Here is a 27,423-nt window from a genome sequence, read left to right as displayed (position 1 = left end):
GTCCGGGTATTATGATATAGTGACCGGAATGTTAATATTGTCCAAAACTTAAACCTCGGTAGTATCACATTATAATTAGTGATGCATGTGGAGCAGTGGTTCCCAAAGTATGGTTCCAAAACCAGCAGCAGCAGCATCTTCTGAAAACTTGTTAGAAAATGCAAATTCTCTGACTCTTCTGATCTTCTAAATCAGAAACTCTGGGGACGAGGCCCAGAAATCTGCATTTTAATAAGCATGCATGCTAATGGTTCAGAACTACTTCTAGAAGATGAAGGAATAGTTCATGGAATTATTTCTCCTCTACAAGCTGAAATATTATCTTGGAACATACTGTCGTACGTACCCTTATTCTGCTTGGTCAGTGTACATGACCGCCAGGGCTTTTTTAACTATGTGAGTACCTTTTTGGCTGGCTACTATATATGATCACCAGTGCTAATCAGTCCTTCCTATTCTTTGTACAATTTCTTTTTTTTTTTTCCTGTACTTCTTACATACTCATGGTTTCCTGTGTAGATTCTGTCTTTGCTTATACAGATAGATACACATCTATAGTTTATATCAACTATATTGCTTAATAGAAAAAAGGAAGTGTCCAATATGTTGACCCCCCCTGCTTATCAAAAATCAATAAAAATGCCAAACAAATCCCATCTGTATTAGGCAGCGTTCTGCAGATTAACAGAACCAATAGAATACACATACAGATGTATGAGGGGATTTATTATGGGAAGTGGCTCACGTGATTAGGGAGGCTGAAAAGTCCCACGATATGCCATCTGCAAGCTGGAGAACCAGGGAAGCTGGTGGTGCAGCTTAGCCCAAGTCCCAAGGCCTGAGAACCAGGCAAGCCATTGGTACAAGTCCTGGAGTTTGACGGCCTAAGAACCTGGAGTTCCAATGTCCAGGGGCAGAAGAAGATGGGTGTCCCAGCTCCAGAAGAGAGAGCAAATTAGACTTTCCTTTGCCTTTTTGTTCTTTCCAGGCCCTCAACAGGTTGGATGGTGCCCACCCACATTGGGTGAGGGCAGATCTTCCTTCTTCATTCCACTCATTAAAGTGCCAGTCTCTCCTGGAAACACCTTCACAGACACACCCAAAAATAATGCTTTACCAGCTATCTGAGTGTTCCTTAACCCAGTTGATACCTAAAATTAACCATCACACTATTATAGTCACCTTTTTTTTTTTTTTTTTTTTGAGACAGAGTCTCGCTTTGTTGCCCAGGCTAGAGTGAGTGCAGTGGCGTCAGCCTAGCTCACAGCAACCTCACACTCCTGGGCTCAAGCGATCCTCCTGCCTCAGCCTCCCAAGTAGCTGGGACTACAGGCATGTGCCACCATGCCCGGCTAATTTTTTTCTATATATATTAGTTGGCCAATTAATTTCTTTCTATTTATAGTAGAGACGGGGTCTCACTCTTGCTCAGGTTGGTTTCGAACTCCTGAGCTCAAATGATCCTCCCGCCTCAGCCTCTCAGAGAGCTAGGATTACAGGTGTGAGCCACCGCTCCCGGCCTCCTTTCTTTTATATTAAAAAAGACTGCCATATACTTTATTACTTTGAATATCATGAACTCATGTTTTCACAGGTTCAAATTACTTATAAAACTTAAAATGTTACAGCTTGGCAATGGGAGCCCCTCTAAATTGAGTCCTTTTGACTTTCAACAGTCTTTAACATTTTTTTCTGTGATATATTTCAAAGCACCTGTGCTTTTATTATTGAACGAGAAGACTGTTCAGGCCTACCTTAATTATTATTTTTTAAACCACATCATAGAATGAACCCCCTCCCCCAAAGAGTTCTGATTCCTTTGGTAGAAAATAATACAAAGGACCCACATTCACGACTATGGGTACACATGAGAGCTTGTAGTGTTCCTAAGAACTGTTGTTGCCACGAGCCACTCTTAGTGCCTAAGTTGGAAGGTTAATTTTTTCAAGTTTATGAGTTCATGTTAGAGTGCTGAAACTCTTACTTTTCTTAGAATGTGTGGTTTTGGCCGGGCGCTGTGGCTCACGCCTGTAATCCTAGCTCTTGGGAGGCCGAGGCGGGCGGATTGCTCAAGGTCAGGAGTTCAAAACCAGCCTGAGCAAGAGTGAGACCCCGTCTCTACTATAAATACAAAGAAATTAATTGGCCAACTGATATATATATAAAAAATTAGCCAGGCATGGTGGCGCATGCCTGTAGTCCCAGCTACCGGGGAGGCTGAGGCAGAAGGATCGCTCGAGCCCAGGAGTTTGAGGTTGCTGTGAGCTAGGCTGACGCCACGGCACTCACTCTAGCCTGGGCAACAAAGTGAGACTCTGTCTCAAGAATGTGTGGTTTTATTAACCTAAAGTAGGACTCCTTTATAGATACTGAAAAGGAGATATTTTTAATTACCTACTGTGGTCTCTTGCACTGAATTATGCCCAAGTACAGGGGTGGTAAGGGGCACACATTCAAAACAATTAGAAGATAAACATTTATATTTATATAGAATACTTTTTAAAAACATCAATACATCTTTTTTTTCCTTTTTATAACTATGTAACTTGGGTAGAATTTGGTCCATATTACAGATGAGGAAACTAAGATTCACAGAGGTTAAGTGACTCCTTAGGGTCACACGGCTAGTAAGTAAAGGCTAGAATTTGAAACTATATCTTTAGATTCCAAATCCTATTTATTTTCCACTGTACTGTGCATCCTTTCAGTCTCTGCCTTTAAGAAGCTTACAGAAACCCTATGCACCTGAAATAACATAAATAACATTCATGATGAAACACGGAGCTATAAACTATATGAAATCTCTGCTTATGATACAGGCAAAGAAGGGTGCCTAGAAATAAAAAGACTAAGTAATTTTTACTTCTTAAGATGAAAAGGTCCTGGTGATCTATTTTCTGAAGTGTCCAGCACCTACCTCCACACAAAGAGACAACTATGAACCTGCTAAGTGGCCAGCACTAGATTATAAAGTTATAAAGAAGGTTTCAGGGCATCCAGAACCCTCCTGTGCCACCTCCTCTTTTTGTGGAGCTCTCTCTTGCCCTGCCTCAACATTCAAGATTCATTCCTGTCTAAAATCCTGATCTTTGATCTGGTATCAGTCTTGTACCTTAAAGTAAATCTAAGTTGTGTAGACCACTACTAGGAAATTTTTGCAATTTTAGAGACAGGACTTATTTTAGAATAAAAGGCTTTGAGTCCTATCTTAAAAAAAAAAAAGACTAGATGCTGGTACATGGTGTGGTGAAAAGGAGACTTGGCTTCTTGTCCCAGCTCTGCCTACAGACTTCCATGTATCTTTTTAGTAAGTTATTGCCATTTTTTGGACCACTGTTTCTCAATCTATAAAATGATGATGATTATCCCTTTCTTGCCCTATTCATAAGGCAATCTTGAAAATATAAAAAGGGATTTTGTAGTCTGAGATCCCATCCATCCTTGTCCTCAGTTGGCATTCAGCTGGACTCTTGTTTAATAAGGTGAAGGAGAAGCATGGTCCCTGCTCTTGCAGGGAGAGTAAGAAAGGCTTCTGTGCATTGAGTAGAATCTTGGAGGATTGATAGGATTTTCACGGGAAACATCACAAAGGCACAAATTGCAGGGCTTTTTATATTAATGGAGTTTTCTCTGTCTGGAGTCTGGGATCTTTTGGGGCTGAGAATAAGAATGGAGGGGGAGGGAAGGTTGAAAACAATTTCAGGGAGCAGTTTTGAGCCAAATAAAACAAGGCCCTTGGATGCTATCCTAAGTAATTTAGACTTAGCACTGTAGGACAGTGCTTTACAAAACCTTTTCATATTACACCAGTGGCCCCTAACCTTTTTAGTGCCAGGGACTGGTTTCATGGAAGAAAATTTTTCCACCGACAGCGTTGGGAGGATGGTTTGGGGATAATTTAAGCACATTGCATTTATTGTGCAGTCAAACCTCTCTGCTAATGATAATCTGTATTTGCAGCTACTCCACGGCTACTCCCCGCCTCAGCTCCACCTCAGATCATCAGATATTAGATTCTCATAAGGAGCACACAACCTAAATCCCTCGCATGTGCAGTTTACAGTAGGGTTTGCGCTCCTATGAGTATCTAATGCTGCCACTGATCTGACAGGAGGCAGAACTTAAGTGGTGATGTGAGCAGTGGGGAGCAGCTGTAAATAGAGATGAAGCTTCACTCACTCACCGCCACTCAACTCCTCCTGTGTGACCCAGTTCCTAACAGGCCATGGACCAGTACCAGTCTTTGGCCCAGGGGTTGGGGACCACACAAAGAAGATAATATATTAATGTCAGACTACAGTTAGCTGGTAGCCAGAGCTGACTAGCCCCAGGACTACAGCTTCTCTGAGGGCTGAAGGAATAAAAAACTTCTAATAATTTGGCACATTCTCACTGGTTGAAAAACACTGCTGGGAATGAGAAGCCTGGTTAACTGACTTCTGGAATAATATATCTTCTCTCACCTTTCCAGAGTCCCAGATTATGATGTGACTTCAACTCTTTAGATTCTTGCCTTGGGAACCGGGTCTTTGCTGAATGAAGTAGAGTACACCAAAAATGAGTCAAGCCCATAGATCCTAAAGACATTAAAAGGATAATAGATTATAGTTGCCAGGGGCTGGAAGAAGGGGAAAATAGGGATTGACTACTAATGACTATAGGATTGCTTTTTGGGGTGATGAAAATGTTCTGGAATTAGATAATAATGATGTTTGCATAACCTTGTGAATATACTAAAAACCACTGAATTATAAACTTTAAAGGAGTGAATTTAATGGTATATGAAATATATCTCATTTTAAAAATAAAAGCATAATAGAATATTATGAACAACTTTACCTGAACACATTTGATAACTTATATTAAATTCTATGAAAAACACATCAAAATTGACACAAGAAGAAAGTAAAAATCTAGAGTCCTCTATCTATTAAAATAATTCTAATTTTAAATCTTCTCCAATAAAAACTCCAGGCCTAAATGGCTTCACTGATGAATTCTATCAAACATTTAAGGAAAAAAAATAATCCCTGAATTGGTCTCTAGATTCAATCTAATCAAAATCCCAGGACCTTTTTTTTTTTTTTTTTTTTTGGTAAAAATTGGCAAGCTGATTCTAAAATTTGTTTGAGATTCAAAGCACCTAGAATAACCAAAACAACCTTGAAAAAGAAGAACAAAGTTGGAGGACTCATACTATCTGACTTTAAGACTTATCATAAAACTGCAGTAATTGAGACAGTTTGGTATTGACATAAATATATACAGAGAGATCAATTGAACATAACAAAGTTCAGAAACAGACCTACATATATTTGGTCAATTGGTTTTCAACGAAAATGCAAAGGTAGTTTGATAAGGAAAGGATATTTCTTTTCAACAAATGTTGCTAGAATGGCTGGATATCCATATGGGGAAAAAAATGAACCATGATCCTTACCTCACACTCTACATAAGCATGGATCATAGACAAACATCAAAGCTAAAACTATGAATATCTAGAAGAAAGCAGAAAATCTTTTCAACCTTAGAGTAGGCTAAGATTTCCTAGATAAGGTAGATAAGATATCAAAAAAAGCCTCAACTATTTAAAAAATTGATAAATTGGACTTTATCAAAATAAAAAAACATTTGTTCTTTAAAAGATACCATTAAGAAAATGAATATATATAATTATTATCAATTAAAAGTAAACATTTAATTTTTTTTTTTTAAAGGCACGCCACAGTCTGGGAGAAAATATCCTTCTCCCCCTCCTTTCTCCCATGATATATATTTGAATTACAGTGGACTATATCCAGAATATATAAATGACTCTTGTAACTCAATAAGAAAACAAACATTTTAATTTAAAAATGGGTAAAAGATTTGAACAGACATATCACAAAAGAAGATAAGTGACTTTTAAGCACATGGAAAGTTGCTCACCATCATTAGTCATCAGAGAAATACAAATTTAAACCACAATGAGATACCACTATTCACCCCCTAAAATGGCTATAGTCTTATGAAGGAATTAGAATTCTCATACATTGTTGGTGGGAATGCAAAAATAATACAACCACTTTGGACAACAATGTGGTGGTTTCTTATAAAATTTTGGAAAACAACGTGGCAGTTTATTATAAAATTAAACATACACTCAATATGTGACCCAGCCATTCCACTCTTGGGTATTTAACCAAGAGAAATGAAAACATGCTCACAAAAATGGCTTGTATAATATTGTTCATAGCTACTTTATTCATAGTATCTCCAAGCTGGAAACAGCCTTATTGTCCCTCAATAGGTGAATGGATAAACAAGTAATGGTACCTCCATAAATTTCTAACTACGCAGCAATTTAAAAAACTGATACATGCAACAATATGGATAAATCATAAAAACTTCATGTTGTATATAAAAAGCCAGACACAAAAGACATACTGTATGATTCCATTTTTGAGACTCCAGAAAAGACAAATTTAATGTATAGTGAGAGAAAGCTGGTCAGTGGTTGCCTGAGGTCAGGGTGGAAAGGGAGGACTGCCTTGGAAAGGGGCATTGAAAATGTTCTGTCTTAATTGTGGTGGTGGTCATATGGAATATACATTTGTCAGAATTCATCCATCCGAACTGTTAAGATGAATGGATTTTCTTATGTATAAATTTTACCTTTATAATGTTGACTTTTTTTTTTTTATTAAATAAGGAAACCAAAAAAGGAGGGATCTGACCAGGGGTCCTCCTTTTAATGCTTTTATTGACTTCTCCTTATAAATAAAAGAAAAGCTTTTTCAGTAGCTCATAGAGAGGCCATGGAGTCTCTGTATGGGAATGTTTTTTCCCTATACATATAATACTCCAAGAAGCTGGACTGATATAGATTAGTGCTCCCAGGAGCAAAACAGGGCATTTACTTGATCACCTGAGTTAGTCTTTGGAATTAGGTTCAGTTTCTCCTGCCATCTTTTGAATGGCTTCCCTGCCTTTTTTTTTTTTTTTAAGTAATGTGACTGGAGAAAAGAAGCCAGGTTCCTTTAGGCCCCATACTCAGTTCATGCTGTACCTTGGAAGCAGCTCTTCATGATACTGTATTAGTTCATGGCCAGCTGTGTATACTGGTCAATTCCACTGTGTACTGCACTCCAGTTGAGTAGTAAAACATTATCCAGAAAGCACTGGATTTTGTGCTCATGTTGGTGTATATTCACAGTCTGGGTACCTCTGGGAGGGTCAGTCTAGCACAATCCAGAAGCTCTACCTGACATTTCCAACCCTCTATCTTTTCCTATGGTCTTAAAATGTCATACACTGAAGTGAAAGTAAAAAACAACAAAGTTAACACTTGTACATTATAGATGGGGAGGCATGGCCCACAACAGGAAAGTGTTTCTGCCCCAAGGTTCACATTTTGGAGACAGAGCTGGAAGTTCAAACCAAATCTCCAAACTCCTGATCCACTTATTCCTCTAGAGCAGCTCACTAAGTCAAAACCACATCATATCAACCATTAAAAATTTAGTGCAAGGTTTCTCAAAATGGGGTCCTTGGACATTTGTAGTGGAGTCATTCGAGGTTTGTATCCCTAGACCTGCTAAGTCTGCATCTCTGTTGAAACTGGGACCTAGGAATCTGCATTTGAACAGGTATCTCAGTGAGTCTGATGCACACTGAAGTTTGAATACCACTGTTGAAGACAATGGTGAGCTAATGAAGGATTTAAAGAAAAGAAGTAAAACAATCAAATCTGTTTAAGAAAATATGGAACCAGGGCTTAGGAGTGGGGAGAACTGAAGAGAGAAGGCTTTGTTTTAGAACAGGGATCCTCAAACTTTTTAAACAGGGGGCCAGTTCACTGTCCCTCAGACCGTTGGAGGGCTGGACTATAGTTTAAAAAAAACTATGAACAAATTCCTATGCACACTGCACATATCTTATTTTGAAGTAAAAAAACAAATGGGCAAGAACACTTGCATGTGGCCTACGGGCCGTAGTTTGAGGATGCCTGTTCTAGAGAAAGGGAAACCATTTAACAATATTCATGGACATTATTTATCTATCCTTTCCCCAACTTTGCCCCTGTTTTCCCTGGTCACCTTTGCTTAATTCAGTGGTTTATATGAGACTTAAATCAGACCATTCAAGGACATGAAAGTGAGGTTCCTCGATGGAATGACCTTTTTGTCTCCAAAATGCAAAGGGTTGGCAACAGCTCATTTGTTGCTTTGTCAATGGGAGAGGTAATTCTGCTAATGGATTCCAAGTCTTCTACAAAAAGGTTGACCCTGTCTTTGAGTAATCAATCTCATAGAATTCAGTCAATGTAATTACTGATACAAGGCTCTTTGGTTTCCCAGATGGGACCCTGGCCCCCTAACATATGTCAAATTCATCTTGCCCCTTTGTCTTTCACGTGGTAGAGGCCAAGAAGGGATAGAATGCACCGCAAGAGGCTTGTCAGAGAGATGTGGCTGCGATTTCCTTCCCTATTACAATAAGTCATAACACAGCTGGCCCACTGCTCAAACTGGAAATCTTGGAGTCTTTCTTTATTCCTCCTCCTTCTATATCCTGCATATTCAGTTTGTCACAAAGGTTAATCATTTCAGCCTCTGAAATATAGATGCCCTATGCCACTATCCTGGTCCAAATCACCATGATTTCCTGGGCAGTGATCTTTCTGGGCTCCCTACTCATGCTTTTTCCCTACATCACTCCAGTTGCTATAGACCAGAATGATCATTTAAAATGTTAACTATGAAAAAATTTAAAACCTCATGTTCTATTTATTTAAATAAAAATACAGAATTATGTGGACTAAAATGTGAAAATTCCTTCTCTTACCCATTCCCGTCAACAGGTAATTGGTAACAGTTTGGGATGCTTTTCTAAGCATCGGTAAAACACGTGTGTACATACTATATGTGCACATATATATGTGGTTGTGTGCATGTTTGTGTACATAAACGTAAGATATTTAATATAAATAGTGTCATATCTACAATTATATAAATAGTATTATACTATATTAGTCTCAAGCTTATTTCTTCATTTGCCACTATATCAGTTTATTAATTATGCCCCTATTGAGGGAAGTTGTTCTGTTTAAGATAAATCTAAACCTCATAAAATGGCCTGTAAGGCCTCACACAACCTGCCCCTGCCTTTCCCCATACTACTTTCCCCTTTGCTCACTATGGTGCAGCCGTGACCTGTCAAGTCCTCCCTTGAGCCAAGCTCACTTCCTCCTCAGGGCCTTTGCGCATGCTGTTTCCTCTGCCTGAGCCTCTCCCCAGGGTACATGACAACAGTTCCCACGTGACGGCCCACAATGTCCTGGGTCCTTCAAAATACACACCCACCTTTACATCGAGTGTTGCTTATAGACTGAATAAGCATTCTCCATGAATTTGTAGGTTTGTTTTTTTTTTTTTTTACAAAAATACATGGATAGTGTGATTAATAGAATAATTGAGTTAATGAATTCATAGTAGCTTTTCTTAATTAGTTAACAAATACTAAAAGTATGTTACTATTCTGTGGAGGAATTCTCATATTTTTTATTTTATGGTAATATTTGACATTGAGAACGACTGACCAATGGAAAAAAAAAGTAAAACCTAGCATGTCAGGCCCTACTTTCAATAGCCCCAGACTACCTTTCCAGCCTTACCTTCAGTAATTCCTTCCCACACTGTTTTTCACCCTCACCCATCAGCTTTACCAAACTTAGCTTTAAGTTTATCTGAACACACCAAACGTTCTCACATATAGTCAATCCTCATATTCACACAATCCAGATTCTGTATTTGTGAATTTGCCTACTCACTAAAATTTATTTGTAACCCCAAATCAGTACTCACTGTATGCTATGGTCTGAATGTTTGTGACCCTCCAAAATTTGTATGTTGAAATCATACAAAGTGTGTTGATATTAGGAGGTGGGCCCTTTAGGAAGTCCTCAGGTAGGTCATGAGAGTAGCGCCCTTGTGAATGGGATTCATGCCCTTGTACAAGAGGCTTAAGGGAGACTGTTGGCCCCCTTCTACCCTTTGAGGATACAAAGAAGGCACCATCTATATTATAAACAGGGCCTTCACCAGATACCACATCTGCTAATGCCTTGATCTTAAACTTCCCAGCCTCCAGAACTGTGAGCTATAAATTTCTGTTGTTTATAGATGAACCAGTCTGAGTTGTTTTGTTTTAGCAGCTTGAATGAACCAAGATAGCATGCTTTTGTGGTTAATCACAGACATATACACGGACAGAGCAGTGAAAGATTCAAGTCACCTGACATCCACATTCCCGGCCCAGGCCGAACAAGGCAATGCTCTGCCTTCTTATTTCAGTTTTCCTACTATAAATAAGTGTCTTTTTCATGGTATATCAGGTCCCATGAATTTCCCATTTTTGTCCTTTTTATTAGTGATTTTACTTTTTGAAAGGATCCCTAAGCATAGTGCTGAAGTTCTGCCTAGTTTTTCTGAGCACAAGAAGGCTGTGGTATGCCTTACTAAGAAAACACACACGTTAGATAAGCTGTGTTCAGGCATCAGTTATAGTGCTGTTAGCCATGAGTTCAATGTTAATGAATCAACAATATATATTAAATAAGGTGTCTTTAAGCAGAAACACACATAAAACATGGTTATGTATTGACGAGTTGACAAAAATGTGACCGGCTCATAGGACGCTAACCCTATATTTCCCCTAGAGGAATGATTCAGTATTTGCTAATTAACTGTGCTGATTTTCCTGACCATAACTACCAGGAATAACAAGAGTCAACTATACTCATATTATTCTCGTAAGCCTAAAGTTCTCCCTCCAGCATTTTTCCTCCACAAGCAAAATTCTTCCCATCCTTCAAGATCCATCCAGGTGTCACCTGTGCTGTCAAACTTTTACTGACTTCCCGAGCAGAGTAGTTCTCTCCCCTGAGCACCCACAAACCTCTGTTCATACTGTTACTAGAGCACTGATCTCAGCGTGCTGAGTTACCGGTGGACCGTGCTTGTCCACCCTCTCCATAAATTATGAGTTCCTGAAGGGTCTAGCATTAACAAGCTTGATAAATATTGATTAAATGATTGGAAATATAAAAAGAGGAAGGAGAAGAGGGTTTGTGTAGGTAGGGGTAGATACTAATGGAAAATAAACTGAAAATGAAGGAAACAGTGGATTGAATAATGAGTATGACCAGGGCTCTTGGAATGGACCCCTGAGTTACTTCTGTGGTAGCAAACTGGTTCTGGGTCTCAGTATAGGACACATGCTTAAAGGCTGTATTGATTAGACATTGACTTGAGTTGCCTTAAATGAGAAAAAGAGTTTATTGGGTCACCTACCCCAAAAAGTCTAATGGAAAAACCTGGCTTCAGGATCAACTTGATTTAGGACTCACATTTCAATAGGATCCATCTTTTAATTCTGCTCTCTCTGGGTTGGCTGTTCTTAGGCTCCAAATAGTGGTTCCTGTAATTTCCTGTAATTTCAAGTTCATATTATCACAACCCTCTGCCCAGTGACAAAGTGAGCCCACTCTGAGTAACACAAAGGTCCTGGAGTTGAATCTTAATGACTCTTTTTGAGCTGGCTTGTTTCGTGTGTGCATTGCTGAACTATCCCTGTGGCCTGTAGGATGAAATGGCATTGGTTGGCTTAATCTAGGCTCCTATAATCTACCCCATTAAGCTATAGTTGGAGTCAGCTTCCCATAAAGGATGCGAACTTTTCCACATGATCTTTTGTGTTATGACGTCTGTGTACCATCCTACCCAGGAGAGAGAGGGTTACATTAACAGGTCATCTAACTGAGAAGTTTTGTTTGCTTTTACCAAAGAGGAGCAAATAGACATTCTTTCCTTTTGTTCCTTTGGTATAACTTTAATTGAAGAGTTATATAATACATAGCAAGCATCTAGTACTGTGCTAAATGCTGCAGATACAAAAGCCCCTGACCTCAAAATGTAACAGGCTTGTGGTAAGATAAAGTTTATTCTGTGCCCTAGGAACAAATAAGTTCATTTGGAATAAGAGACTATACTACTCACACAAAAGAGTCAGTACCAAATACAGTAAATGTGCTGCCCTCTCCTAGGAGATTTGCATTTGAGGAGAGGAAATATCTCTGGACTAGGAACTGAGACCTAGATTCTTGTCCCATTATTGCCATCTGCCATCACCAATTAACTATGAACTTGAATTCGGAAATTTTATGGCCAGTGTTTCTCAAGTCAGCAGTTCATCTCCATTAATTTCACCTCAAGTTCTTTCTGGGTCCTAGCCCTGACTCACTGAACCAGATCATCTGGAGCTGTGATCTCTGTAAATTGTTTAATCTCTATGAACCTCATTTTCCTCATCAGTAAAAAAGAGATCATATTTACCTTATAGCATTGGTTTAAGGATTGAATGTGATGATGGATAGGAAAGCACATGGCATGTAGCAAGAGCTCAGCAATTGCCCTCTTTAACATTCCCTCAGAGTGTAAAGCCCGTGTAGTCCAGAGAAGTTGAAGGATTCCTAGAGGAAGGATAGCAAAAGCCCCCCTCCTCCAGAAATGTGTGATTGTTACATAACCCCACTGGACACTTGTAATGTTTGCTGTTCATTGTTAGGGACATAAAACTGGCCTAGTATACTTCATGCTGGAATATATAGGGTGGAATTGTGCATCATATACTCAGAAGTCAGATCACATTCTCCTGTGTTTTGTGATTATTTGAGCTGGAACTCAAACCACATCACCACCTGGAACTTTCACTAAGAGAAGTGTGAGTGTGTGTTTGTGTGTCTGTGTATGTCATTGGTGAATTTTTTTTAACAAAGCAGAGTTTTTTGAAGATGCAAGTATTATGCTCTTAATATACCTAATAGGTTCAATTTATTTATATTATCCAATAACCTGAGTTAGACTCAGATCAACTATAATCCTCACTTGACAGGATTCTCCTGGTTTGTTGGCAGTTTTTGGCTTTACCCTCATCAGAAAGAGGGAAGTTAAGGGGACACACCCATTTCTAGGAGTTACGCAAAACCCTCTTCCAAGAAATGTCTTGCCCCTTCTATAACTTCAGTCACAAGGCATGTGAGATTTGATATCAGGAAAGATGATTTGAGACTCTGAGAAGTCTTTACTCATTCAAAGAAGAGTTTTGTTATCTTTGGTATATTACCTAAGGCAAGGCAGAATATTCTGGAGTTTTAGAAATATTTTCAACTGTCAAAGGGGTTCTGGTTAATAGTTGGTTATTCAGAAGAACACATCCCTCTGTTCCAAGAATCTGAATAATCTGATTAAATGAGGTGTTACCATATATTTTCTTGCTTGAGAATATGTAAGTCTCTCAAGGTTGGAAAAGATCTTAGTCTCTTATCTATCTATTGGTCCATGCTTTCAGCCCTCTATAGTCTGCCTTTTCTTAGCATGCCCCTGCTGGCACTCACTTAACTTTAGTATGTTAAGCCGCCCAAAATAAATCAAATTGGTCTTCACTGTGTCATAACATTATGATCATGACTCCAGGCAAATCTCACTGAATCCTAGCACGATGAAATGTCTAGTCCCTCATCACTACCAGGATGGAACATGACATTCCTAGTGTGATCTGGCCATTGCAAAGCTAAATTGAGGCCCACCTAAGTTTTCTGGGGTGCCAAGAGCAATAAGAGGAAGTCATGGCCTTGCTCTACATGTTTGAAGACCTTGGGATCTGACCCAAAAAACAGAGAAGATAGGTTCATGTGACATGTACTCTCTGCTCAACAGCTAGGAGTGATGCAACTTCCAGATCATATGTACTCACTTTTTGTCTGTGGTCTGGATTGTTGTGAAATGGTTTGTTTTCTGACTGGATTTGGGTACAAAAGGAAAACAGTCACTTCTATTTCATCAGAGAAGGTGGTGGCATACCCTTGCTCCTGGACACAAATTCTAGCTTTGTTTCAACTTTCTTGACAGTCAGCCCTGTGCCATACACTTCTTTATGCCCCATTGTTAAATAAAGCGACTTACTAATACATTGTCTTTTCCTCTCTGCCTCCATTATTATTATCGTAATTTAGATTGGCATCTCCTCTCACTATTACAGACTATTGCAACAGCTTCCTAAATAGTTTTCCTTTCTCTGGTTCATCTTCCTCACTCTGCCAGATGAGAACACAGTACCAGTTGACATTTTTCTGCTAATCTGTACTCTTCAGTTGCTCCCCATTACCAACAAAGGAAAGATGAAACTTCTTACAGTAGCATTCAAGGTTTTCCAGGACCTCCAAACTCTTCCCTTCTTCCTTGTCAATATTCAAAAGAGACTGTTCCACATTCTCTGAACCTGTCTTATCTTTTCCTGTGCCCAGGTGTTGGTCATACTGTATGTGCTATAAAAAATGCCCTTTTCTCCTTCCTTTCCAAAACCATCTATCAAACCCTACCTTCCTCACTATTCATGTTTATTCCTTTCCACTACCACCACCGAAAGTTTGATTCTCCACTTCAGTGGTCTGATAGTATATTCTATCTCTTTTTATGGTACTTATAAAAATCTGCTTATTTTAGGCATATGTATTAACATCTTCTTTCAACTTTGTAAATTTATAAGTTACTTTGAAGGAGTATTTGGTTCTTGCCTCTTTTCTTTATCCCCCAAAGCATTCAGCAGAATTCATGCGTATTTTTACTCAATACCATAGAAGGAACTTGTTGATTTGTCATGAAAAAGCACCCTAGATCCCAAATATTTCCAACTTTTTAATTAATGTTTAAAAGTTCTACATTTTACACTGAAGTCCATGACTCATTTTGAGTTAGTTTTTCTATTTTTAGTAGAGATGGGGTCTTGCTCTTGCTCAGGCTGGTCTCGAACTTCTGACCTCAAGTGATCCTCCTGCCTCAGCCTCCCAGACTGCTAGGATCATAGGCATAAGCCACTGCACCTGGCTAATTTTTTCTTTTTTTTAGTAAAGACAGGGTCTTGCTCTTGCTCAGGCTGGTCTCAAAACACCTGACCTCAAGCAGTCCTCTCCCCTCAGCCTCCCAGAGTGCTAGGATTACAGGCATGAGCCACAGTGCCAGCCTATATAATTCCATTTTGAGTTAACTTTTATATAACAGATATAAGAACAGTCCTGAAAAAAGCCTTCTCTTTATTAGCATATTCAGGACTCACATTTCCATATTCTCCTTGTCTTATGTGTCAGTAATCCAACAGTAATTTTTCATTTCTATATCATGGGACACCTTTCAGCTGGAGCTCTCAGACCCCCTTATAAATATTTATTATATGGTCACTGAATTATCAGAATAAAGAGAACAAGATGCTAAAGAAGTCACATCACAGAGAAGCCACTGCATACCTTTATCTTATTCTTTTTTTTTCTGTAATCCTCTTGCTGTCCTCCTTTTCTACTTCCTACTGTGAAAGCTCACTTACATTTTAAAATTGCATTTATTAGTTTAAATAAATTAACATATTCATTGAATGAAAAAAAATCAACAGATCTTTACTGAATTCTCATATGTGTTAAGCACCTACCAAGCAGTTCTTGGCCACACAGGACCTTAACTTCAAGATGTTTGGAACTTAAAGGAGAGAAAGATATACAAGCAATTGAAATGCCAAAGTGGGGAAAACTCTGGGGAAATCTTTTTTTTCCCTTTTTTTTTGAGACAGAATCTCACTCTGTTGCCCTAGCTAAAGTGCCTCAGCCTAGCTCACAGCATCCTCAAACTCCTGGGCTCAAGCAATCCTGTGTCAGCCTCCCGAATAGCTGGGACTACAGGCATGTGCCACCATGCCCAGCTAATAATTTTTTTCTATATATTTTTAGTTGGCCAATTAATTTCTTTCTATTTTTAGTAGAAACGGGGTCTTGCTCTTGCTCAGGCAGGTTTACTCCTGACCTTGAGTGATCCACCCGCCTCGGCCTCCCAAAGTGCTAGGGTTAAAGGCGTGAGCCACCACACCCAGCCAACTCTGGGAAAATCTAAAAGGAAGACAGGCCACATGCAGCCTGCAGGTCCAACAGTCCCCTTTCTTAACCTATGATATCTAGAGACCTATTAAAAAGTTTTAAATAACTAATCATTTTGTCTCCCTCTTCTTACTCCTTATTGGTGCGATTTAGGCCTGGAAGAAACGCTGGTTTATCCTGCGGAGTGGCCGGATGAGTGGTGACCCAGATGTTCTGGAATACTACAAGAATGATCACTCCAAGAAGCCCCTGCGGATCATCAACCTTAACTTCTGTGAGCAGGTGGATGCAGGCCTGACCTTTAACAAGAAGGAGCTACAGGATAGTTTTGTGTTTGACATCAAGACCAGTGAGCGCACCTTTTACCTGGTGGCTGAGACAGAGGAGGACATGAACAAGTGGGTCCAGAGCATCTGCCAGATCTGTGGCTTCAATCAGGCAGAGGAGAGCACAGGTAGGAGAACAAAAAGGCCTTTCTCAGAGGGGCTAAAACGAGGCCCTGAGATCCTTGACAAGGAGAGCAGCCCCAGCTAAGCCTTCTCTTTTGGCAGAGGAGGGATAGACAAAGGATAAGAGTGTGAAGAGGTCGGCCAAATACTAGAGGTACACCTGACTCTAATTATGCTCAAACAGGAAACCAAAGAATATTGGGGTTGTGATGAAGATAAAGGTATTTCTTCAGGCACCTTGACAGCATGGGCATTCCTTAGCTCCTCACCTAACCCCATTTCCTTAGCTCTCTGGCACCCTGGCCCTGTTACCTGTCAGCCATTCCACAGGGAAGATCCCACCTCTGGTCCATCTCTGTCAGAACTAGCCATTGTCTTTCAGACCACCTGGCACAGTTACACTTGACTCTTTTTGTTTGTGGTGCTTTGCGATTATTACTGATACATAATCCAGTGCTCATTTATACCCACTTGGGAAGGGACAGGTGAAAGGAAGAAATACTGATTTATGTTTGGGTTTTGATAACCTTCACAAAAGAGTAGCTCAACTTTTTGGAATGAGTTTTAAGTTGCAGAAATGTTCGTAAACATTGGTTTGGGCTCATCCCTAACTCTCCGGGATGGTGGAGGAGTGGGGTTTTTTCTGAGTTAGGCAGATAGTCTAAATCAGTAATTCTCAAGCCTAGCTAAACATCAGAATTAAGGAGAATTTTTAAAATATTGATGCTGAGAACCCATGCCAGATCAATTAAGAATCTCTGAGTAGTAGATGTAGCCATTAGTGTCTTTTAAAAGCTTCTTTCTGAGTAGCAAGGGTACAGGGCCCAGCAACCATTTTCTGTAAATATTTTGGCTTTGAAGACCACATATATAGTCTCTGTTTCATATTCCTGTCTTTTAAATTTTTTTACAACCGTTGAAAAATGTAAAAACCATTCTTGGCTCATCAGAATCATCAGATTCACCTGGGAAGTTGTTGGAAATGCGAATTCTTGAGCCCCACCCTAGACTTACTGAATCTGAAACTCTGGGAGAAAGACTCAACAATCTGTTTTTAAAAACCCTCCAGGTTACTCCGATGCAAGGTTAAGTTTGAGAACCACGGGTCTAAACTCTTGCTACTTGGGGTGAGGTTTGTGGGCCAGCAGAATCAGCCTCTGCTGGGAATTTGTTAGGCAGAATCTGGGTCTTTCACCAGACTTACAGGATCAAAATAGTTTAAAAACTTTTTGTTTTGAAATAGTTTCAGACTTACAGAAGGATTGCAAAAATAGTACAGCAAGTTCCTATATACCATTCACTGAGCTTTCACTAATGTTACATCTTACATAACCGTGGTACAATTATCAAAACTAAGCAGTTAACACTGGTTCAATGCTCTTAACTTAACCACAGACTTTGGATTTCACCTGTTTTTCACTAATGTCCTTAATTTGTTCAGGATTCAATACAGAATACCACATTAGATTGAGTGTCATGTCTCGAGTCTCCTTCAATGTGTCTTTGTCTTTTATAACTGTGACACTTTTAAAGAGTACTGGTTAGGTATTTTGTAAAATGTTCCTCAATTTGGGTTTGTCTGGTGTTTTCTTGTGGTTAGCCTGAGGTTATCAGTTTGGGGGAAGACCACCACGAAGGTGACATGTTTTTCTCAGCATGATATGTCAGAAGGTACATGGTGTTACTATGTCTTTTTACCGGTTATGTTAACCCTGATCACTTGATTACAGTGGTATCTGCCAAGTTTCTCAACTGTAAAATTACCATCTTTGTTTTTGTAAGTAATAAATATTTGGGAGATACTTTAATGATATGCTAATACCCTTTTTCTCCTTAAACTTTTGCCCACTACAGGTGGGCAAAGGGATGGGATAAGGGCAAAGGGATGGTGGGATAAGGGCAATATACATAACCTAAACACTTGTACCCCCATAATAGCTAAATATTTTTTTAAAAAACACTTTTGCTCACTAATTTTGACATTCATCAGTTCATCATATTTGCAACAGTTATTACTGTGGTGGTCTAATGATGGTTTTCTGTTTTCCTCAGAATCTGCATTATTATGCAGATCCCCAGGTGATTTGTAGGCACATTAAAGTTTGAAAAACACAGGGCTGGGCCGGGCGAGGTGGCTCACGCCTGTAATCCTAGCTCTTGGGAGGCCGAGGCGGGCGGATTGCTCAAGGTCAGGAGTTCAAAACCAGCCTGAGCAAGAGCGAGACCCCGTCTCTACTATAAATAGAAAGAAATTAATTGGCCAACTGATATATATATATATAAAAAAAAAAAAAATTAGCCGGGCATGGTGGCGCATGCCTGTAGTCCCAGCTACTCGGGAGGCTGAGGCAGAAGGATCGCTCGAGCCCAGGAGATTGAGGTTGCTGTGAGCTAGGCTGACGCCACGGCACTCACTCTAGCCTGGACAACAAAGCGAGACTCTGTCTCAAAAAAAAAAAAAAAAAAAACACAGGGCTGGATCATTGATTCCCAAATCTGGTGGGTCATCAGAATCAGCTGAAAAAAATTTTTTTCCCTATATAGGTGCTGATTCAGTAGATCTTATTTAGATTTGAGGAATCAATAGATTTTTAAAGTTCCTCCCACATAACAGGAGAAAATATTTTCAAATCTTACATCCGATAAAAGTCTAGAATCCAGAATGCATAAAGAACTCAACAACAACAAAGAGATAATCCGTTTTAAAAATGGGCAAAGGATCTGAATAGACATTTCTCCAAAGAAGACATATGAATGACCAATAAGTACGTGAAAAGATGCTCAATTCCATTAGTCATTAGGGAAATGCAAACCAAAACCACACTGATATACCACTTCATACCCATTAGAGTGGCTGCAGTCAAAAAGATGGACAATAACAGGTGTTGGCAAGGATGTGGAAAAACACATTGCTCATATGTCCCACCTTATACTTTGCTTGTGGGAATAGAAAATGATACAGCCCCTTCAGAAAACAGCATGGCAGTTTTTCAAAAAGTTAAATGTGAGAGTTACCATGTGACCTAGCCATTCTACTCCTAGGCGTATTCTGGAAAAAATAAAGACACATATCCACACAAAAACTTGCATGAGACTGTTCATAGCAGCATTATTCATAATAGCCTAAAAGTGGAAACAACTTGAATGTCCATCGAGAAATAAACAAAATATGGTATATACATATAATGGAATATTATTCAGCCATAAAATTGTATGTAGTACCGATACATGTTGCAACACAGATATAAACCTTGAAAACATGTTAAGTGAAAGAAAACAGACAACCGCATACTTTATCATTTATATGAAAGTTCAGAACAGGCAAGTCCACAGAGAAAGTAGGCCAGTGGTTGAGAGTTGGGAAATAGAGAGTGTCTGCTAATGAGTACAGGGTTTCATTGTGGAGTGGTAAAAATGTTCTGGAATTAGATAGTGATGATAGCTGTATAACTTTGCAAATATACTAAAAGCTAGTGTTTTAGTATTTTGAATTTTGAACTTTAAAATTGTGAAATCTATGGTATGTGTATTGTATCTCAATTTTTTTTAAAAAAGTCCTCAGGTGATTCTGACAACCAGTGGGTTTGGGAACTCCTGGACTTAGGACCAGCTCATGGACACGGGACTGTACAGTCACCCTGAGCCCCACACCCAGAAGGGCCCAGACTTGGTTTAACACTCCGCTTGCCAGGGAGTGGTGGCTCACGCCTGTAATTCTGGTACTTTGGGAGGCTAAGGCAGGAGGATTGCTTGAGGCCAGGAGTTTGAGAACACTCAACTATTATTACCGTCCTGAAATTCTTAGTAATTTTTGAATAGGGAGTTCTGCATTTTCATTTTACACTGGGCTCTGCAAAGTATGTAGCCAGTTGTGCCTGGACTAGATGTCCTGCCCCAGGAATTCTGTTATTTATATCTTTATTGGAGAAGGCTAATGAGCCCCCATTTACCTCTGAGTTCTTTGGTATAATCTTTGCTTCCTGTGTGGAATTTACTGTTTTGCCCAAGTCTTTGTTGTTTAAAAGTTTCATGATTTTGTTTTTGTTTTTCCCCTTTATTTTATCCCTAATGAAGAGTAATGCATGTTCAATGAAAAAAAAAAAAGGTGGGGAAAAGTGAAATAAGAAATGAATGAAAAGGCAGAGGGGGAAAAAAAACTCTATAAACCCACCAGTCTCAAAGCTTTCATAAATGTGAGAATTGGGTCCAAGAAGTACCCCACTGTTTTAGGAAATAGGTATAACTCAGGAGGGGAAAAGTAACCAGAAAGCAATTTGCTTTTAACTGAATTATTTACTTGTAGGATTAAAGGTGTCCCCACCAAGAAAATATATTCTTGAGATGTAGCAAAAATTACTCTTGCTGAAAATATCTTTTTAAAAAAATCACTTTTTTTTTTTTTTTGAGACAGAGTCTCATTCTGTGGCCTGGGCTAGAGTGCTGTGGCATCTGCCTAGCTCACAGCAACAGCAACCTCAAAACTCCTGGACTCAGGCAATCCTCCTGCCTCAGCCTCCTGAGTAACTGGGACTATAGGCATGCGCCACCATGCCCGGCTAATTTTTTCTATATATACTAGTTGGCCAATTAATTTCTTTCTATTTTTAGTAGAGATGGGGTCTCACTCTTGCTCAGGCTGGTTTTGAACTCTTGACCTTGAGCAATCCGCCTGCCTCAGCCTCCCAGAGTACTAGGATTACAGCATCCTCTTACTATATAGGATTTAAGTATAAAGAAAATGTAGAAACCACATTCTCTGAGCTTGCTTTCTTTGGTAGCAAGGTTCATTTGTTCATTCACACATTATTCATTCACTTATTCCTTCAGCACACCTTACTGAGCACTTATATTGTACATAACCTTACAGCATACCCTGTCATAACCAACTGGGGCTACAAAGATGGACTGTGGAGTCCCAGTGCTAACACATCATAGCCTGGTGGAGGGCACAGGCATGCAACCAGAGAGTCACTGAGGGGTATTGTAAGAGGCATCACCAAGGATAGAGACACTAGCTTATGTGTCACCAGCTCAGGGAGGAAAGAGGGAGGTTGGGGAGGTGGGGGTGACAAATAATCAAGTGAGTATTTTGTCTATTACAGGATTTGTTCCCTTGAACCTTTAGTTGTTTTTTAAAGAGGATTATTTTATTAGATGGCTAGTGGTTTAATTATCAGAGCAAGGATATTAGTTGTCTCTGATAGACCCTTAGGGTTCTTTGTGAGATCTTTCTGATGAAGGCAGTAGGCTTTTCTTCCTTATCGGAGGAGAATCTGGTATGTTAAAAGATTCAGCCACATAATGGATTATTTTTTAATTTAATGCCTTTCTTAAAACTGGATTATATCTATAAAACCCTCAGGTAAGTTATTATAGCCTAATCACCTAGTGAGTGGTTTTTTTTAGCTGAGAGTTGGGATCTGAGAAGAAGCAGGAAATTAACATTTGACTACCTTCTTTAAGAACCTATTTCATTTAATCACTTTGTCAACTTTATTTCCTTTTTCTGTTGTGTTTTGTTTTGTTTTGTTTTGTTTTGTTTTGTGACAGAGTCTCACTTTGTTGCCCAGGCTAGAGTGAGTGCCATGGCATCAGCCTAGCTCACAGCAACCTCAAACTCCTAGGCTCAAGCGATCCTACTGCTTCAGCCTCCCAAGTAGCTGGGACTACAGGCATGTGCCACCATGCCCGGCTAATTTTATTTGTGTGTGTGTGTGTGTGTGTGTGTGTGTGTGTGTGTGTGTGTGTGTGTTTTACTTGGTCAATTAATTTCTTTCTATTTTTAGTAGAGACGGGGTCTCACTCAGGCTGGTTTCGAACTCCTGATTTTGAGCAATCCGCCAGCCTCGGCCTCCCAGAGTGCTAGGATTACAGGCGTGAGCCACCACACCCAGCCCTATTTCCTTTTTCAAATGAAGAAACTGAGTACTTTTTTCCTTGCCTAGCACTTTAACTCTTCAGGACTAAAGATCTTCTCTGTCCACCTGGTCCACCCCCACCCCCAGACTGTGTTCAGAAGGGCTACCCAACTCTTATCAGCCCCTAAAACTCGTCCTTCATGCAAGCAACATTGCTCTCCTTTTGCTGGGGCCTGTTGAGACAATCCAATCACCCGGGTCTTAATATCAGCACCCGCCCTAGGTAAAGAGCACCCTGTACTGATGCCTAACCCTCAGTGGCCACAGAAAGAAATAATAGCAGCTGGGCGCGGTGGCTCACACCTGTAATCCTAGCACTCTGGGAGGCCAAGGTGGGAGGATCGCCCGAGGTCAGGAGTTCGAGACCAGCCTGAGCAAGAGCGAGACCCCGTCTCTACTAAAAATAGAAAGAAATTAATTGGCCAACTAATATACATATATATATATGTATGTATATATGTATGTATAAAATTAGCCGGGCATGGTGGCGCATGCCTATAGTCCCAGCTACTGGGAGGCCAAGGCAGGAGGATTGCTTGAGCCCAAGAGTTTGAGGTTGCTGTGAGCAACCTCTGATGCCATGGTACTCTAGCCCAGGCAGCAGAGTGAGACTCTGTCTCAAAAAAAAGAAAGAAAGAAATAATAGCTATATATTGAGCATCTACTCTATGAAAATAGAGACTTTTTCCCCAGTAAAAGTTCACAGTAATCCTTTGAGGTAGCAATGGTTTTAACCCAAGGTCACACAGCTAGAAAATGAGAAAGGCAGGATTGTAGTCTAATCCAGGTCTGACTTTGCATTATAACACCCTGTCTCTTTGTCCCTGATCTCCTGAAATACATCTGCCAGACCAAGCCTGGGTGTTCTTGTCCCTTTGAACGTTATACATTGGACTGGAAGCACCCCCTCACCCTTTCACTAGGGATCTTACAGCTGGCTCAGGTTTTCCGTCCTCACCAACCCATATTGCTCAAGTCCTTATACTGGAATATTCCTAAATTAGTAATTTCTAGGGCTTTAATCCAGTCATCAGGCTCTATTAGTCAGTGGGCTGGGAGTAAGGATGCCTTAGTTGAAATTACCACTCTCTGATTACATGAGCAAGTTACTGGATCAGAGTCTCAGTTTCCCTTTGTAAGATGGGGCTAAAATACTTTCTGTTCTCACCCGATACTTCTGCTTCTCCGTGGGTACATCCAGACAGACCATAGGCTCACTGGCAGCACCTCAAGTTGCATATCTCCCATAGGACTGTTCACTCCAGTACCCCCTGGAGCAGTTTAGTCCAGTATCCTGCTTGCTGCTCGGTCCTGTAGAGCTGTGGTCCCCAACCCCCAGGCCACGGCCTGGTACTGGTCCATGGCCTGTTAGGAAATGGGCCTTGCATCACTGCCTTAGCTCTGCACTACCCTCTTATCCCTGGGCCGTGGCAAAATTGTCTTCCATGAAACTGATTCCTAGTGCCAAAAAGGCTGGGGTCACTGCTGTACAGGTTTCATCACATGGGGAGCCTCCTTCAAGCAGATACTCCTTGTTCTTTGTGTTCTTTCTTTTTTTTTTTTTTTTTTTTTAAGAGTTATGATGGGACCCTATAAAAACTTCTGTTTTCTACTCTCAGCTGGAAGAGGTTTGTGGCAGATGGAGTCTATCTTTTTTTATTACTTCTTGCCACCCCCAGATTCTTATTTCCACTGCCACCCTCCAGTCCTCACATATTCCAGCCAAAAATGTCTAGGATAAAGCCTGCAGGATCAAGACCAGACCAGGAGTGAAACTGAGTCTGAATATCGACATAAGGTTGGAGGAAGCAGCAATCTCCTGATGGAGAGTTCTTTCCAGAAGGAGGCAGGAGTGTGATGCTCAAGAGGAAAATCAATTCCAAGAACATATATCAAAAAGACTTCACATCACATGTGCAGGGCTTATTTTTGTTTGTGTGTGTGTATGTGTACGTGTGCACAAACAGAACCCCACCTTCCTCTGGGAGTCAAAATAGCCTTCAGCCCTCAGAGTGAGGAAGCCGAGAGCTGCCTGAGCTGCGTTTATGAGCAGGCGGGTCCGGGTCTTCGCATTTGTGGCCCAGTCCTGGGCAGCTGTCCCTGACCAGATGTACCACACACAAAAAGAAACAGCTCCCAGCAGACAGCTTCGATGAATTATTCATGCGCTCAGGAGTCATCTGCTGTGAGGAAAGCCCTCACCCCTTTTGAATCCTCCAAGCTGAGGATGTCTCTCTCTTTCCCTTTTATCCTCCCCCTTCTTCGTTTATTCAGTAGCTGTTCCGGGCCTGCCCGGCCACTGTCATGCAGACTTGAAAGACAGCTAGCTGTGCTTGCGTCTCAGCCTTGCTATTTATTTTCTGTGTGATGTTGAATAAGTAACTTAACCTCCCCGAGGTTTTATCCTCTGTAAAATGGAGGTGATGCTCCCTCCCAGAGTGGTTGGGAGGTTACATAGGTAAAGCCAGGAGAGTGTATAGTGCACAGTGTGATCGGTGGCTGCTCACCTTCTGTTTTCTTTGTAGTGGTTGTGATAGTGATGATTTTTGTATCTGTAAGACCAAGATGAACAGAATATGATTTAAATATCTGGCGTTTTTAGAGAACTGTACAGTCCACAAACATTTATGTGGTCTCACTTGAGTGTAAGAAAATGAAATGAGATAGAAAGGAGCTTGCCAAGTATTACCCCTGTTGTACAAGAGAGGAAACTAAGGTTGAAAGACACTAAGTGACAATGCCAGAAAGCAGAGCGGCCGGGTCTAGAATCCAGGGCCTTTGACTCTGTTCTGGGGCTGTGTGCTCTAACTCGCTTTGTCCTGACCCCTCTCTCCAGACCCGTTTACTATAGCTGCTTCTAAGTCTCACAAAAGAGCCAGCAAGAAAGGAGAGACTCAAACAGTTGATAAATCACTGAGAACTGACTATGTTGAAAGTAAAGTGCAGTCTAACACATTAATATTAACCTCTGATGGCTAAATTAGCAAGATTAACATGATGTATCTTAGAGTATCCAACAAATTACTGTGAGTTAGAGTCAGGGAATTTAGCTCACCAGAGCTTCACTTTGTAACTCTTAAGGATTTTGAAGGGCAAAGCCTCCTCCATATTCTATAATTTTAGCTTTTTCCCTTCTCCTTGAACTCTTTGGCAGGAATTTCACAGTAGTCAACATATCTAAGTCTATGGAATGAAGAATTCTCAGTGTGCCAACCAATGGTTCTTTATCTCTTCCCCACCTTTTCTCCACTAAAATTTTGGCGAGGCTGTCCCCTTTAAATATTTTGTAAATATTTAAACTTCTAGTAATCCTTGAGTCTCCCAAATAAGTCAACAGCAGAATTATTTTAAGTCCTGGGTCCCAGCTGCGGTCAGGCAATACCCATAGGAATGCTTTTGGGGAAATCTGCAACATCCAGTGGAGGAATGTTTTTGGGGGGTCTTCAAACAGCTCCTTCCTCTCCAGAGAGAATGAATAGTGCCTGAAATGTCAAGACTCCTTACTCCAACTAGATTTCTGACAGCAGGGCTGCGGTGGGGCCAGGCGGTCCACTCAGCTGCATTCTGATGACCTTGGGCCTCCCCCATGATGAGAAAAAGCGAGTGGGAGAACTGGGCAGGAGCCTTTCTCAGAGACCTCACCCTCTCTCTTCTCATCCCTGGGAGGTCCTTTTCCTCCCTTGTTCCTTCCCCCACCTTTTGTACTTTGGTTTTTCTGCTTGAGGTCAGATCTCTCAACTCCTCTGGGGGCCGTTGTTGGAAGCCAGGAGCAAACGTGGGAGGTAAGAGGCAGCTTCTCCCCAGGCTGGGACTCATCTCTTAAGAAGGAAAGAACAAAGTAGAGACTGACCCAAGCCCCAGCCCAGAGGCGGAGGCCGCTGTCTGAATCACCCACCCTTTTTTTCCACTGAGACAAAGAGGAAAATAAACATCCAGTTTCCAGCTAGATCTGAAATCCTCATGCCTTAAAAATAAAAAAAAATAAAAAACATTATTCTAAGCAGCGAAATATCAGGCCTTCCTCCTCAGTCTTTTGCTTGTTTGTTGTTTTTGTTTACAGTCACCCCTCAGAGTAGCCCTTTAGTTGGGACATGAACTCTGTAAAATCCTCCCAGATCCTTCTGCATTGTCCTGGAACAGGCTCCAGCCCTGACCTTCAGGGAAGTCCAGACCCTCTGGAAAGGGAAAAGGAGACAGGGAGAAACCTGACCCTATTCTCCTCATTCTAAGCCTTGATCCTTCTTCCTGCTTTCCCTTTTGTACGAGACACTCCCCCTCACCAACCCAGCCAGCCAGCATAGATAAAGTCTAGTGTTACCTGCCAAATCCCACAGACTGCAAGGGTTGGGAGTGTCTCATCCCAACTCCTCAACACCAGAAGCTTTGGATGGCTCCCAAACATCTCTTCAGAGTCCCCATTTTTTGTTGTTGTTGTTTGAGTACTTCTGATTATCCCTCATGAACAATGGTAATAAATGATAGTTGAGTTCATCCCAGACTGGACTCCAAAGCCTAGTCTAACTCTAATTTTGGACTAGAGGTAGAAGAAGAACTTTGTATTAAGTGGTAAGGTCATCTTGGACATCTGAAGACCTTGATTATGATTAAACATCCAGTTACATATAGTCCTAAATAGGATTCTGAACTCTACAAAATCAGTAGCTATGGGGTCATCTATCTCTGGGATCTGAATTGAGAATCAAAATCCTGATTCTGAATTTCAGCTTTGTGACTGATTCACTGTGTAGATCTCAGTTTCTTCAACAGTAAATTAGGAGTGATTTTTAAACCTTTTTTTAAGCATTGATTTTTAACCAAATCTCACGTGGAACCAATATATGACACAAGTGAGCGGGAGCAACTTTTTTTTTTCCAAATTTTATTTCTTTTAGAGATAAACTCTTGCCGTTGCCCAGTCTGGAGTGCAGTGATGTGATCATAGTTCGTTGTAGCCTTGAACCCCCAGGTTTTAAGCAATCCTCTTTCCTGCCTTAGCCTCCTGAGTAGCTGGGACTACAGGTGTGCACCTCTGTGCCCAGGGATCGATTGATTGATTGATTGTAGAGACAGTGGTCTTACTGTGTTGCCCAGTCTGGTC

General features: G+C 40.6%; 1 protein-coding gene and 1 long non-coding RNA gene across 2 annotated transcripts in view; one reads left to right on the top strand and one right to left on the bottom strand.

Annotated features, from left to right (window-relative positions):
- The window catches only part of GAB2 (GRB2 associated binding protein 2), a 169,268-nt gene that overhangs the window by 90,677 nt on the left and 51,168 nt on the right, over nucleotides 1–27,423 (top strand). Inside the window, exon 2 of the mRNA XM_012744520.3 lies at nucleotides 16,112–16,412. Coding sequence (XP_012599974.1) covers nucleotides 16,112–16,412 — 301 coding nt within the window. The remainder of the gene's footprint in view (nucleotides 1–16,111; nucleotides 16,413–27,423) is intronic.
- LOC142870622 (uncharacterized) lies at nucleotides 873–23,620 on the bottom strand. The gene is made up of 3 exons (XR_012918981.1): nucleotides 23,494–23,620; nucleotides 4,464–4,577; nucleotides 873–1,085 (listed from the first exon to the last, which is right to left on the bottom strand). It is a non-coding gene; the product is annotated as an uncharacterized LOC142870622 (long non-coding RNA).

Source organism: Microcebus murinus, chromosome 4 (assembly GCF_040939455.1).
Source record: "Microcebus murinus isolate Inina chromosome 4, M.murinus_Inina_mat1.0, whole genome shotgun sequence".
Classification (NCBI taxonomy): domain Eukaryota; kingdom Metazoa; phylum Chordata; class Mammalia; order Primates; family Cheirogaleidae; genus Microcebus; species Microcebus murinus.
The sequence above is the reverse complement of the archived record's forward strand: the minus strand, read 5'-3'. Positions and strand labels throughout refer to the sequence as shown.